General features: G+C 45.8%; 1 protein-coding gene across 2 annotated transcripts; it reads right to left on the reverse strand.

Moving 5' to 3' along the window:
- Positions 1-2,102: 2,102 nt before the first annotated feature.
- CLDN16 (claudin 16) lies at positions 2,103-14,706 on the reverse strand. 2 transcript variants are annotated; one of them, XM_084639277.1, is made up of 5 exons: positions 14,317-14,706; positions 9,522-9,624; positions 5,688-5,852; positions 4,567-4,758; positions 2,103-3,787 (listed from the first exon to the last, which is right to left on the reverse strand). In XM_084639277.1, exons 1-5 carry the CDS (start codon positions 14,458-14,460, stop codon positions 3,648-3,650), a joined length of 744 nt encoding a protein of 247 aa, XP_084495403.1. In that variant the 5' UTR covers positions 14,461-14,706; the 3' UTR covers positions 2,103-3,647. The 2 variants fall into 2 exon arrangements, with proteins under 2 accessions (XP_084495403.1, XP_084495404.1); XM_084639278.1 differs by lacking the exon at positions 14,317-14,706 and adding an exon at positions 12,397-12,769.
- Positions 14,707-15,220: the final 514 nt, after the last annotated feature.

A 15,220-nucleotide genomic window follows, 5' to 3' on the forward strand; every position in this document is an offset into this window, starting at 1 on the left:
CTCCTTCTGTATGGATTTTCTTTTCAGAAGTGTTTGCCATTTGGAAGCATTAAGAACAGGTTAAAAAACACAGATGCATGTAAAGCTCACAGCAAAGGCTCCTAGATCTTGAAAAGCAAGTGACGGTGATATGCAGTGGGATCCAGTGTTAGCGATCATCAGAGACCAGACCTCTTCCTAAAGCCTCTTCCTATTTATGCCTCTGCCTTTTGCCCCTCATTTCCAGGAGGGACGTTATCTATATCACACAGATCATGATCTAGCAGGACTATCACCTAAGCACCTCTCCTCTCCTCCCACCACCATGGGAAAATCCTGCAGGAGGGGACTGGAAATTACATGTGTTTCGCAGTGTGTGTTTCATTTTGATTCTAAAATGTTTAAGTAAAACTGTGCTCACTGGATCCACATCCTCATTCTAATAAAAGCACCAGAGCCTGGTGCAAATAACTCATGAAAACAGGTGGGGAGGGAAACACTATATTTAAATATATAATAGCTCACCTTACCTGATCCCTCTCGTTACAGTGTGTAGAATCATAGAATATCAGGGTTGGAAGGGACCTCAGGAGGTCATCTAGTCCAACCCCCTGCTCAAAGCAGGACCAATCTCCAATTTTTGCCCCAGATCCCTAAATGGCCCCCTCAAGGATTGAACTCACAACCCTAGGTTTGGTATGTAACATCCACGGTTTCATGTTCTTTGTGTATATAAATCTCCCCACTGTATTTTCCACTGCATGCATCCAATGAAGTGAGCTGTAGTTCACGAAAGCTTATGCTCAAATAAATTGGTTAGTCTCTAAGGTGCCGCAAGTCCTCCTTTTCTTTTTGCGGATACAGACCTCTGCATCAGCAAATTGTTTAATCATAAGCTGTCACAACAAACTATATTGTTTACATGGTGAACTGAGGCTGAGGAAAGTAATGAAAGGGTGGAATATTACAGGCAAAGAATAGGTAATACAGATTTAATTGTTTTATTGCAAGACCATTTTATTGGGTGTGCTGCAATTGGAAATCAGTATCTACTTACAGGGAAGGAAATAAACTAATCAAAGGGGTTATTTACAAACGATGGGTATTTTTCCATAAAGCACTGGTCTTTATACACCTAAAGGACACTCATCATGTCCCTTGGACCAAGAGAGCCGTTCCAATAGTCGGAGGATGTGCCCAGCACCTTGTCTCGATGGGGGTAAAATGCAATGCTGTCACATTAGCTAACATACGCCAAACACACACTCTAAAACTCTCGGCTAGACAAGGAGTGTCGGCTTAACACCTGCTGAACTGGGTGAGTTAAACTTGGGATCCCACCCACCGTCTGCTGTGACTAGCAACCGTGTTGAAAATTGCCCTGCCTACACTAGGATTTAACTTGTGTTAGTGAATTTGTTAAAAACACCATTTTTTCCCTAATGAAGAAAGGCCTACCCACGCCCGACATAAGGGCTGTAGATTTCATGCCCAGTAAAATAGCTCTGACTCGGATAAGGAAGTGTTTTGATTTAAAGGGGGTTCAGATCAAAGGGATTTTACAGTCGGTTATATCAGCTCCTAGTCAATCCATTCATCATGAGACAAGGCCAGTTCTACATCCTCACCCATGTTGTCCTTGTGTAACGCAGGAAAGGAATGGTTAAGTACTGAATTAGGATTTCCAGAGCTGGGCAACAGAGAATCCCAAATGGGTTGACTGATCAGCTACTCGACATTGGGTGAAGAGATTTGCATTTCGCAGGGTAGAATGAATCTGAGCAAACAGCATTTGCTCCAGCTGGTGATTTGTGGGCAAGCCCGAAGGCACAGATGGCAGGGGAGGGTGCAGGTTAGTACAGCCCGTTCCCTTCTGTACTGATCTGTTGTTGCTGTCAAGGAGAGGACACACCTATGTCCTGGCTACATGGATTCCAGATGTCGACCTGGCGGCCCATCCGCCTCTCAGCAGAGGCTCATATGTGTGGTCCCCCTGGTCTGTCAGCACCTTATCACACACGGATTAGCTCTGTGATTTATCCCCCCCCCCCCGCCCTTATTGTTTTGGTTTCTTTATACAACATGTAGGTTGTTGTACCAATAAAATAAAAACCAGCAGGATCTTATTAAAGGGACAAGGCAAAATGCCACATTTATTGTAAATATAATAAAAAGAAATATAAAACTCACACTGTCATATTGTTACTTATTCCTTACTTAACTATATATATATATTCATTCATTCACTCATACCAGCTCTGCATAGGGGTTCTAGTTACCAGCCTAGAAGTTGCTCGTGACAGAGCACTGGCCAGGTAACCTGTATACGAGAGTGGAGCCGAGTCCATGTCAGATGCGTATCCGATGCTCCTGAAGGGTAGTGGCAGAACCGGAGACTCAAAGTTCTCAGTCCTTAGTGTCCATTTTTATAGGAATTTCTTCTTGTGCCAGCCCGTGGAATTTGCTTTGTCATATTGATAGTCATGACGGCTCCAGGATGGCTGTCAGGTGCTCATCAGCTTTCTTCATCCTTTGAATTGGTCGGGTGGATCCCAGTTTGCCCTCCGGTGGGGTTCTCTGGTTGTCTCCACCTGGCGTCTTCTTTGGCCAATTGATGTTAAATTCCTAGGCTGGCACTTCCCTGATTATTCAAAACCCACCATTCATTCACATACATTCCTTACTTTAATAAAAACACATTTCTCATTTCACCGAGTATTGTTATTTTATTTGAGACTCCCTGTCTCTTAACATTCCTTCGTATTGACTTTCTTTTATCATACAAAGGTGTTATTTATTTGAGACTCCCCGTTTTTTAACATTCCTGATCCAAACTATAGAGGGTTGGAGTCTCTATGTGACATTTCTATGAGCGCCGCTCCAATTAGCGGCTCTTCGCGGGCGTTACAAAAAAGCATGTCAATCTCCATCACAAAGTATCCTTTGCAAAGTAAAGCCAATTGAACATAACCATTTGAGAAAGTAATGTTAATTGACTGGTTTACATTTATAAGCGTCAATCTCAATTACAATCAAGGGAAAGCGTCAATACAGAGAAAGCAGAATCAATTGAGCGGTTTAGTTTTACAAGCGTCAATCTTAATAACAAGTGAGAGAAAGTATCAATTCAGAGAAAGCAGAGCCAATTGAGCGGTTTGCAAGGTACAGTTTGCAAGCTTTAATACAGAATTGTAAATCAATATTGCAGATTTACAATTATGTCAAATAGAAGAATTATAAATGCAGATGTACAAATATTATAAATCAATATTGCAGGTTTACAATTTATTATGAACAGAATCACAAATATTAAGAATATGCCTACAAGGTGCCTAGGCCAGCAAGGAGCTGATTTCTTTCAACTCACAGTGAAGTCAATGGACCAAATTCTGACTGAGGCTGAACAGCAAAATTAATGGAATTCAGCTGGTATTTAGCACCTCTCAGAACGCAACCCAGTGGGAGTCCTGCATTCACGATCCTTCCTGGAAGCTGCTTTCTTGCTTTGTTTCTGAAGATGATGATTTTATTTCAAGCCCCCATACAGGCCATTCTGCACGTATCTGTGAGGCGCGACTTAGCATCCCGCTCACAAACGCTGCAGGCCAGGCCTCTGAATAAGCAGTTCAAAATAAAAGCAGAGCACTAATCTCCTCGTTTCCTGCGCCTCACACTCTGGTGTCCATTGCGTACATTTTGGCAGTCGCTGTCTGAGACGATGGATAGTATGTGTTTGCCACAGTTGTTCCAGCGGGGGAATACATCTTCCTCAAGGAATTAGAGGAGTAGAACCTCCCAGAGCCAACATCTGTGTTGCAAAAGGAAAGAAAGAGGAAAATCTGATTAGCAATGACCCAGCCATTTCCATCAGCAAAGTGCCCTCAGAATACAGCATGATGATGCTTCCAATTTGTTAATAAGGTCAATAACAACATTGTGCTTTACGCTTCGATCTCATCTTCCATCTGAGAATCTCAAAGCACTTTACAAAGATGGGTAAAGTATTATTATCCCCATTTTACAGGCAAAACGCTGATGCACACTTAACCATCACACATGATGATGCTAGATAGGAGATTAAGTTTTTTATATAGACTCTGTGATATTGGGGACTGGGCCTTTAAGGGCTGAGCTTCCCAGACAGAGCACCTGGGCAGGGTGCTGGGAAGTTCTTGTGGTTTTGCACAGCCAGTTGGAAGGAAACAGACACAGAACACAGCAGATCTCTTGTGAGCACATGAAGTACTGAGTGATCCCTAGACACCACATTCTCCAATGCAGTCAGATCAGGAGTGGTCCTAAGGTAGTAGCCTCTGGTAGGCCTCTGGAGGGCTATAGGAAATGTGTGAAGAATCTTGGTCCTGTTCGAAACTGCTAAGGATCCACATCCCAGCAGTCAGAACCACACTGGTATTCTCAGCGGTGAGTTCAAGGGTCTAATGGACTCACAGACTTGAGCTCTCCTCTCTGTCTCAGAGATGCCCCATAAGCAACGTTCCAGCACTCTGGGCATGTGTATGTGTAACAGCTCCCAAGAGATTATTAACCTTGTCTTTACTGTGTTTAGTTGATGCCGTTGGGTCTTACCTCGGAAGAGATACACGCAGCAGGTGAGCACAGCCCCAGATAAGAAGCAGCCCAGGGACCCAGCCATTCCGAGCCAACAAGACCAGCCAAACTTATACTGGATGCCCAGAAACACATTGTGCAAAATCAGGGAGGAGCGCTCCATGTACACCCCAAGGGCATACCATACTGAGCCGATAAGGCCTGGGAAGCCTGCAGGGCAGGAGAGAAGAGCACCAGAGAGAGCTGTCAGACAGGTCAAGGTGATTACCGCGACTATACAATTCCTGGAGTATACTCTGCCATCTCCTAACACTCCCGTTAGCTCCTGCTGACTTCATCTGGTGTGTCCCATGTGTACTCAAGGGCAGTTTATATTCAATGGGTTTGCTTTCTCAGATGTGCTATGGACACTCTAGCTGGTTGATATCTTTCAAATTTTGAAAACTTTGCTTAAAAGTGTGTTGGGGGGGGATTATATATCTATGCAATTTCTCCCCCGCCCCACCGTCCCTTGTTTATCAACTTGTAGCTGATCTGGAGGAAATTGCCAACAAAATGTTCGCAAAGGGCTTTTAGATTAGCTCTAATACGCACTGGGCCATACAGAAGAGGATCTCTGAGCACGTTATAAGCACATGTATACATAAACCTCCCAGTGATTGGCATTAGATTCTTTATATCTGTGGATACAGTGAAACTGGGAGAGCTTTTTTAATATTGGTGCAACTCCAAATAGATAAAGTGACTTTGTCGACAGTGAGCCAGTGCTATAACTTGGCATCTATTTATCCTAGTTACTTCTCTGGCCCCCATCAAGCTAGTATCTAAGAATCTCACTCTAATATTGTGAGCCCCAGACTACCCCTGTTGTGAGGCTAAGGCAGGGCAGTGCTATTATTCTCATCTTACGGATGGGAAACTGAGGCACAGAGAGGCTAAGTAACTTGCCTAGGGTCACAAAGAAAGTCAGTGGCATAGTAGAGAATTGAACTCGGTCCTCTGGGTAGTGACCTAATGATTGGACCATGCTTCCTCTCAGAGCATGTGTCTCTGCCCACTAAACTACTCTCACTCCTTTGCACTAATTATTTATTTTTAATCGGGCCATCCATGATCATGTGACCGCACTGGACAAATACCTGCTATGAGCAACGTAACTCCAGACACGAGACAGATGCGCAGCTTGATGGTGGGCTCGTCCGTGAGGAATTTGACACAGTCAAGTCCCAGGAGCAGGAAAGCGAATCCAAACCCCGCCAGGATGTCTGCTGTGATCATCATGGCTCTGGTCAGCACCAGCTTCACTGCAGGACAGGGTAGGGGGTTGCAGTGCAGCAAGAAGATACAGCCAGGATCCTAAAAGCTAAAGAACTAGGGGCAGGTCTACGCTACCATGTGAGTCGAGGTAACTTATGGCACTCAGGGGTGTGAAAAAGACCCCCGCCCCAAGTGACACAAGTGACAGCAACCTAAGCGCTGTCCACACTGGGGACATAGCTTCCGTCTCTCGCAGAAGTGGAGTAATTACGCTAACAGGAGAGTGCACTGCCATCGTCACAGAGTGTCTTCACCAGACACGCGCATTGAAATCAAAGCACCGGGGTAGCTGAATCTCTCCAGAAAGGGGAATTGCGTGAAACCTTGGGTCTGGTGATCAGCTGACATCTGCCACTTCCCAGCCACATTTAATCCCCAAAAGAGAGTAGCTGTTATGCAGCACTCTAAAATGATTAAGAGACCCAAGTAAATTTCACCCCATCTTTTGGATAGCATCACAGTGTTAGGCCCCACCATTGAGATGTCACACCCTGGATGACGGTAGTTGACAGGCCCACTTTGATGCTAGTTATCTGTAGTTTTGTTTGTATATTGGACATTAATAAAGAAGGCCTCTTCCCCCAACTGGTGACACATCCCCAATTAATCCCACTGCACTGTGGCTAACCTAACCATAGATGCTTCAAGGATAAGAATGACTGGAAGATGAAGAGATACTACTGCACAGGTGATTCATGTAGGTCATGCAATAATATTCAAGTGCAGATGATCAAGGGCATACCAATAAGGAACAACTTTACACTGCCCTGGGTATGGACAAGAAGATCTCATTAATATCAAAAGCTGCTTCTAAAAGTGTTTTTTGGTCCAGGGATTTGGTTTGGGCTCATCTGTAATTTTTAGGGGATATTACCTTGAGGAATTATTACTGTGTGCACGGGTGGGGGGTAGTATCTAGATCAGTGTACGGAGCCATCATCCTCTCTTGTCAAAAGAGAAATTCAAACAGAAGAGAACGCCTGGCTGCCTGTTCTCCAGGGCTCATTGAAATGTTTCAAAAGAAATTTGGTGGGTTTTTTACTTTGTTTTATTCAAACTTTTTTTGTGATTTTTTTCAATAACAAAACTTTCAAAATTAAATAGAAAATAATAAAAAATATTCCAAATATGTAATTTTGTTTTGGTGGGTAAATTCCCAGTTCTGTACCATTTTTTCCCACAGGGAAGTGAAAAAAAAAAGAGAATTTAGGATTTTACCCACAAAACCAAATGAAATATTTTGCAAAAATAATCAATTTTCTTCATACTTCCAGGGTTGAATTTGTCCACTTGCCTTGGCATTCAAAGTTGCTGTGAGGGATCTTTTCTCAAAGGCCTGAGGTTTCTGCAACTCTTTGGCATTGTCGGGTTTTTTTCAAAACCAGAATGAAACAGAGATGGATTGAAAAGAGGAACCTCAGTTGTGCTTAATCTGTGTTATATAGGGAGGAATTACAAAGCCTTGGGAACCCAGGAAAGGCCCTGAATGATCTTTTCTAGGGGTGGAAGTGGATATCTGCTGGTTTTCTTCAATCACAAATATGTACTGGACATTGCTTCAGAAATGGACCACGATCCCAAGATTTTGGTGCATCAACTTACATTTGAACTGAATTAACTGAGATGAACTCTGGATATTTCTGACTCCACATTCTATGTTCAGGGTCTCTGAGTGGCTTTTTGACACGCCTGTCAATTCAATCATCAACTACAAGCTCCTTTTCATTGACACATTTGTTTTCAAAGACTCTTCCCCATCCCTTTCAAGCCACAGAGAGGAGGCATGACCCTGCGGGTGCTATGAGCCTTGCTCATGGCCAAGGCTGAATACCAAAGCCCATTGAAAGCAACAAACAGACGCTCATTGACTTCAGTAGCCTTGGGGTCAGGCCTTATTGTTTAAGGCCCTTGTACAACAAAATTCAAGCATGTGCTTAAGAATTTTCCTGAATCAGGCCCCAGCTGTCTAAGTTGGCCCAGGGGTTGGGTACAGCCAGATTCTTGACTCTGCAGGTGGTGGAGTTGAGCTAATATTCTAGGAATATCTCCTTCTGCCTGATTTGCAGATCAGTGCCAGCAGTGGTCTCACAGGGGCCCCATGTCAGCAGAGCATTTAAGCATGTGCTTAGATCAATTGCTGTTCAGCAATACTGAAGTCCATGGGACGTGCTTCAGTGTTTTCCTGTACAGGGCTGTTGTGCTGAGTTTTGGACACGGAGAAGAGGACTGGACTAGGTGACCTCTCGAGGTCCCTTCCAGTCCTATGATCCTATGATTCTAAGAGGCTCACTTGTCTGCCCACTGGCTAGCAGGGCAGCCCAGCAATAGCAGCAGTGTGAGACCAGAGAACGTAGAGGGGAACTGGGGAAGGTTAGCAATCCATCCAGTGGATGGGAGCAAGCACCAAGGGCAGCCCTTTGCTGAGGCCCTTTTAGTGGGATGTGGAGGCAGCCAGAAACAGGGGAGAGGGCGTCATCTTGCCCTGAGCATCCCAGCCAGCTGTGCATTCCATGGAGGTTCTCCTGACAGACAGAGAAGGTGAAGCTGACCCTGTACAGATGGCCAGCGCAAGGCCCGTGCCCCACCTAAGGGTCTGTCTTCACAGCCAAGTGGATAACTGGAGTCACTCCTCTCCAGTTAGCTTAACTCGAGAGAGAGAAGCCATACTGCAAAATCCTGCTTGAGTTGTTTGTGTCCACACTGGAGCTGGCTCAAAGGTTTCAGGGGCCATACCCCATGATTCTGCCATAAGCTGAGCCACGGTACGAATTCTTTCCCAGTGAATTGTGGGAGAACTTGTCTGTCCTTTCGGGGCACATGTGGGAATTGTGGGAAGGCTTGGAGGCCTAGCAGCATTTGAGCGGTACAAGCCTGCGTCCACACTTCTGAGCAGTCGTGTTAGCGGCTGATGAGTTGTGCTCGCTCAAATGTTAGCTAGCCCCCGTGATGGGTCGACTGGCTCAAGTTTAAAGCATCATCACACTCGAGTTAAGGATTCTTGTGTGTGGACAGGACTGGCGTTAGGGAGAGCTCTCGAGTTATAACTCATTAACTTTGCAGTGAAGACAAGCCCTAAGTCTTCAGGTTTCTAAGAGCATCAAATCAGCTTTACATTGTGAAATATGAAAAAAATCGCCTATGGAACCGGCCATACAAAATCTGTCCCTGGAAAGGGGGATGTTTGAAGCTCCTTCACTGGAGGTTTCCCAAAGGAGGCTGGATCGCCATCTGTAACAAACACTGCATCCTAGCAGGGGGTTAGACTAGATCGGGGTTCTCGAACTTTTTTGGCTGGGAACCCCTTTGAAAATATTTCAGGCTTGTGACAACCCCCCCTCAAAAGAGTGATGACCCCCCGCATACCATGCCACCCTTCCTTCTGCGCTGCTGCTGGGGGGGTGCTGCTTTCAGAGCTGGGGCCTGGCCAGCAGCTGCTGCTCTCTGGACACACAGCTCTGAAGGCCTCGGGCTCGCAGCTGGAGCCCTGGCATGCATGGGGGCTGATAGCTCGCAACCCCACTCCTTAATAACCTTACGACCCCCCAGTTTGAGAACCCCTGGATTAGATGACCTTGTGAACACTTCTAACCCTATGGTTCTATGATTCTGTGTTTTCTACCTCCACAGTTTGTGATCAAAATCTGAAGAATACGTACAGGGGTGCTCAGCAAATATAGAGTCATAGTCATCACAGGTCTGAATCCCATCGAACACGTTGGTGACACATTCCCACCACAGGCCACGGCACTTCGTACTCACCTAGAAGTAAAAAAAGCAGGGCGTGAGCAGACCCAAACAAAACAGCAGGAGCCAGAGGAGGGAGCGCGAGCAATTTTAGCCCAGCAAAGTCAATGGCAAAACTCCCATTGACTTCCACAGGGTCTGGTCTTCATCACTGGACGATTGCTCAGGTGAAAGGGTTCAGTGTACTGAGACTACTCCCTATCATGCTGACCCGTATTGTCTCATTGTTTTCTTGTGCTCCCCTGTCTGCCGCCATCTGTTGTCTCTTCTCTTACGCTTAGATTGTAAGATCTTTGGGGCAGGGACTGTTTGTACAGTGCCTAGCACAACGGAGTCCTGGTCCGTGCCTGGGACACCTAGAGTCTACAGCAATACAAATCGTCAATGACAATCAGAGTTTTGCCATTTCCAGAATCAAGCCCCCGGCTGGCGGTTACCGACATGCTTGGAACACACTTGGAACTGAAAAGTCACTGTATAACTTCATTCTGAGTGAACATTGCTTTAAATTAAGAAGATTCTGCTCCGTACAATTTTACCTCTCGCCACCAGGAATTTGATAGGGAGAAAAGTCCCATGGCTTGTGCTTTGGGGTTTCATGTTTCAAAATGAACTTAGTGGGAGCGACAGCGGCTGGACTGACATCCTCAGGGACTGAGGTCCTCTCCTGAGTGCGTGGACAAGGTGGCCAGCAGCAATGTTGACTTCCCCCAGGCTGCCTTTTTGCCCTGGGACCAGAACTCGGGTTGACGTCATTCACCATTCCCAGCCCCCTGAGCCTTCCCGTCCAGCCCTCCTTAAGTCAATCGAACACGGAAGATATTTCTGTTAGCACTGTAAATATGCCAACAGGAATTAAGCACCTCTTGTGTATTCTTGACATTGCTCGTACATATAGCAGGGAGCTGGGTTAACGTTTGTGCTGCCTTGGACTCAAGTCTGCATTACGGCTGCCAGATAAATCCCAGCCTAGTTTAACAAAAGAGTAACTCCCGTAGGAAAGAGGAACAGTACCTCTTGTTTGGATGTTGAGACAAATCTACTTTTTTGGATGGCAGCATGCCCCAAATATCAGCCTTAACTGTAGTCAGATAATAACAGGTACCAACCCAGTTAATAGGACATGTTACACAACTTGTAATCTTTTGAGCCGGGGAAATGATACCACACTATGCTGAAAGAGAACGCTCTGTACATCTATGGCTGGGTATATAACCTACCCCTCTTGGCGTAAGACAGTACCTTACTAGTTTTCGTTACTATTACACACTGGACTGAGAGTTTAAATGTTGGTTCTGTCAGTTCAACCGGTCCTTTTCCTCTAGCATATTAGCTAAGCCATGGTCATTTAGGCTACCCTTAGAAGGGGTATATTGATACTCAAGTGCAATGCTTTACACTTAGACACATTCCATTTCATATTCCACCTAGGAGAGAGAGCTTAAGGGACCATGAGATCATAGGCCAATAACTTGTATTAGAGCATCACAGCATCGCAGTCCTCAGGATGCTAACCTGTTGCGTGCCACAGGCAGAGAACAGCAGAGACCCAGGCTGCCACTCAGCCAACTCATCCTGAGAACAGCTAACGCCTACAGTCAGACCCCCGCCCCCCCCAACTTAAGTGTCGCCTTCAAAATGAATGATTTCAGATAGACCTATACTCCAAATCTAGAGCCCTGCAGGGCTTCAGGACTCACCAGCGCCCATGGAGAATCCACGCCTTTATGTGCAAAACTCGACCCTGGGCCTGAAATCTGAACCGAGCCCTTTGCTAACCCAAGAGAGCTCAATCAAAGTTTTGTGTGTCTTGGTGTGTTTTGACTGTCACCCCCCCTCTCCTGGCCCTGAATTCATTCAGACAGCACTGGCAAGGCCAAAACACCCTGAGAGAGGCTCCTGTCTTCCCGCAGTCTTCCATGGTGCCTCTGACCTCTGCGCTGCCTTCCCTGACTGTACCCGTATGGCCACTCCCCACTCCCCATTCAAATCTCCTCCCCAGGTTCACTTCTGTTGCAGTGCCAATACGGAGTGAGCCATCTAACCCTGGCTAGGTTGAGGAGAGCATGGGGCTAATCGGCACTCTATTGTAAGGCGCCTGTTTCATCCTTGGGCTACGCCAGCTTTATGCTGGGGTAACTCTGTTAACTTCCTTCACTATACTGGTCTCCCCCCACCTCTCCTGTGTTGTCTGTCTTTTCAGCTTGTCAGTTAGATTGTATTTATCTAGGTACTGACACAGCTGTCATCACAACAGTCCCTGAGCGCCTCCCTGGTTAATAAAGAGAATGGCAACCAAACGTCTCTGTCTGCAGGGCAAAGGCTGTGTCCACCTTGTCTGTTTGCACAGTTTTTAGCAGAATGGGGCCCTGGTTCTGTGTCGACAACTCCGCTCCTCTGGCGCAAAGGAAATTTCTACCATCAGCATAAAGCTCATCTGGGCAGCAAGACAGAACTTCCTTGGGGGCCAGGCCAAGACTGTGGAACAAAAACTTCCCAGGATCTAAAACTCTCCACCTTCAGCGCCACCTGTAAGATGCATTTCTGACATGTCTTCTCTAACATAAACATACAGCAATGCATGTCTCTAGATCTAGAGAGCATTTTAGAAATGACAAGATAAAACACTGCACTACACACACTTCCCCCCTAAGGAGAGGACGAGAGACCAAACACATGACAGATGTCACTGAACACATGGTTGGAAGGCTCTCAGATACTACAGTGATGAATATAGTAGAAGAACCTTTATAGAATACAATACAAATATTAATAATAATTTCTAACCTGGCTGAAACCAGAGAGGGATGACGTCCCCCGAGAGAGCTTTTTCTGAAGCATTTTCCGGGCCCGTGAGAGTTCGGAGACCCGTTCAAACTTATCCCAAGTGAAGTGAGCCTCTAGTCCAGCAGCTCCCAAACGTCATTGGTTCATGTTCCACTTTCTTAAAAGATGGTTGTGAAGTGAATGGAGGAAACAACAAGCTGATGTTCCCCCAGTGGTACATGTACCCAGTTTGGGACCCCCTGCTCTCGGGTATTGCTATCCCAACCCAGCAACATGCGTAGTGAGACTCACAATGAAGGAAACCTAACTCCAGCTCAAACTAACAGCCCTGAATAAAACGTGCTCAGGGATTCTTCCTGAAAACACAGCTCCTCTCCCTGCAAACCGAAAGCTGATTGAATGATTCTTTGTCGCCAGCTGAAACCAGGAGCAATGTCAATTTCCGAGCTCCCAGGCAATTGATCATTTACCTGCATGCCCATATTTAGAGAGGCAATAAGCTCATTAAGGGAATTAAGATGCTCGTTCTATCAGGTATTAACGCTGGGGGCACTTTGCTGCGTGGTTTGGTATTCACGCTCAGGGCAGGTACGTGAGAATAGTGGCTACCATTAATCCAGCTCCGCGTTAATGGAGCACCTAGGTGAAACCCAGTTGGAGGGTGAAGACAAGGTTAAAAAGCCTTTTGTTCATGGGCTGGATCCTTTATAAGAATTGTTTTATTCAAAACGAATTCAGTTCTGTGAAAAATGAATATCGAGGCACAATATAGTTATGATGCAATCAATAGGTTTAGGTGCTTTACTGTAAATGGCTAGATTCTGGTGTCTCCCTGTTGTCTTTTAAACTTTCCAAGCCCCTTCAAATTCAAGCCATCTGCTGCTAGAGACAAGGAGAGAAAAAGCTGCCAATGACTTCAGATTTTTCACATCTGCCTGCAATACATTTAAAAAAGAGCTAAAACAATAGACTGAAAATCCAGGGCCAGCTTTGGTATAGGTGGACCACGTCCATTTACACCTTCTGGGGATCAGTTCTGCAATGTATCTGAGCTTAATACTTAGACATGCTGAACATTATCATTTCGTTTCTTTCCACAGTATATATCTATGAGCACCAATCACCATAGGGCCTAGGCCTTGAGGCTATTAGGGTTTGTCTTGTCAGGGGGAAAGCCACGCAGATCAGAGGTACACACCTACAGAGGCTGATCTATAGAATTCACAAAGTGAGGAGAAAACAACCAATCCAGAGTATCCATGTGGACTGGAAATATAGGGCCGAATTGTGCTCTGTTACACTGGTGCAAATCCAGAGGAAAGCTGTTAAAGCCAATGGGGTTATTCTGCATTTACACCATGACACTAAGAACAGATTCTGTGCTGTGAAGTTGGTCCCAGTAAGCAATTTGCTAGAGCAAATACCACTCTCCATAGTCATTAGCTGCTTTTCACCCAAGATAATGGGGGGAAAGTATGAGAAACAGCAGAACAATGATGCTAGCAGGAGCTACCAGGGGCCTAATGCCTACACTCTCTCCATTTTCTTGGCAGGGTCAGTCTGCAGGATTCCTGAGCAACCTGGCAGCTTGTTTCCTTACAGATGGGTAAATGGAAAAATCAGACGGCAGTGACACTTGGCAGCCTCTCATGGAGAAATCCATGCCATTTACCACTGGCTCATTAAACTATTTCCAGCCTTTCGCTATAGATGGAGGTTCCCTATATCAATGTCGCCTCTGAGCGGGTTGTACCATATCCCCATCACCGCAGCGGGTGTTTTAGCCTCCAAAAGGTGGATCTGCTGGGCTCTCATGATGTGGCTTTTCATTGCCTGTCCCCAAGGAGCATGACTGTCCCCTTTGGTTTCCAAAGGAACGTTCCCATTGCAGTGCCTGGATCACCCTCATCTCAACCTTACCTCCAGTGAGTCGTCAGCATTCACCATCCAACAGTCTGTCCAGGTGGCTGCTATCAAAAACCCAGCAGAGAAGAAGGCGAAGAAACACGCGACATATTGGAGAAGATACCTCATCCCAATGAGTGTCCAGCACGTCCAGGGCATAAAGAACGCCACCTCTGGGCTCAGTTCACTGCTCCTGTCTTTCAATGGCCATCAAGCGAGTGAAGTTCCCTTTTCTTTTACAAACACTAATGCTCAGCTGTACAAAACTTAATGTTGCTGCGAGAACAATACACACTGCCTGCAACCAAAGGAGGAAGGTCTGAGAGGTCATCCGAAGCAACCGAGCCCTTGCAACCAATCAGATGTGTTCAGGTACAACTCGCTATGGCTGGGCAAAAGCAACTCAAGTTATGCAGAAAGTGCATGCAGGCAATTAAAGAGTCCAAAACTTCCTTGGAATGATGGTCAGGGTTGGTACAATTTGCAGCTTGTCTAAGAGTAGGGAAGTGGTAGAAAAGGAATCAAAATGTAAGCTTCAGGATAGAAGTCTTTTTAATTGCTAGAGATCAGGAAGGAATGTGCCTCTCTCTCTCTCTCTCTCTCTCTCTCTCTCTCATGTTAAAGCACTAGGCAATTGATAAGGTGCACTTACAAAACAGGCTAGGTTTTACCTTCCTTTGAATCATCAGATACCTCTTGGTCTCTGCTGGAGGCAGGATGCTAGACTAGGTGCACTAGTGATCTGATTCAGTATGGAAATCTCTGTTACCTTTAAAAGGAAAGAGATCTTTAGGAGACAAAAACCCAACGCGCTCTTCCCCCCAGTGAACAGAACACCCCTACCTGGGTGAACTCAGATCTGGAGCTGGACACTGCAAATGAGTCAAATCAAAAAGTGGGATCCAAGCTCCGTGAGCTC

This window comes from Lepidochelys olivacea (assembly GCF_965140295.1).
Source record: "Lepidochelys olivacea isolate rLepOli2 genome assembly, chromosome: 9".
Taxonomy (NCBI): domain Eukaryota; kingdom Metazoa; phylum Chordata; order Testudines; family Cheloniidae; genus Lepidochelys; species Lepidochelys olivacea.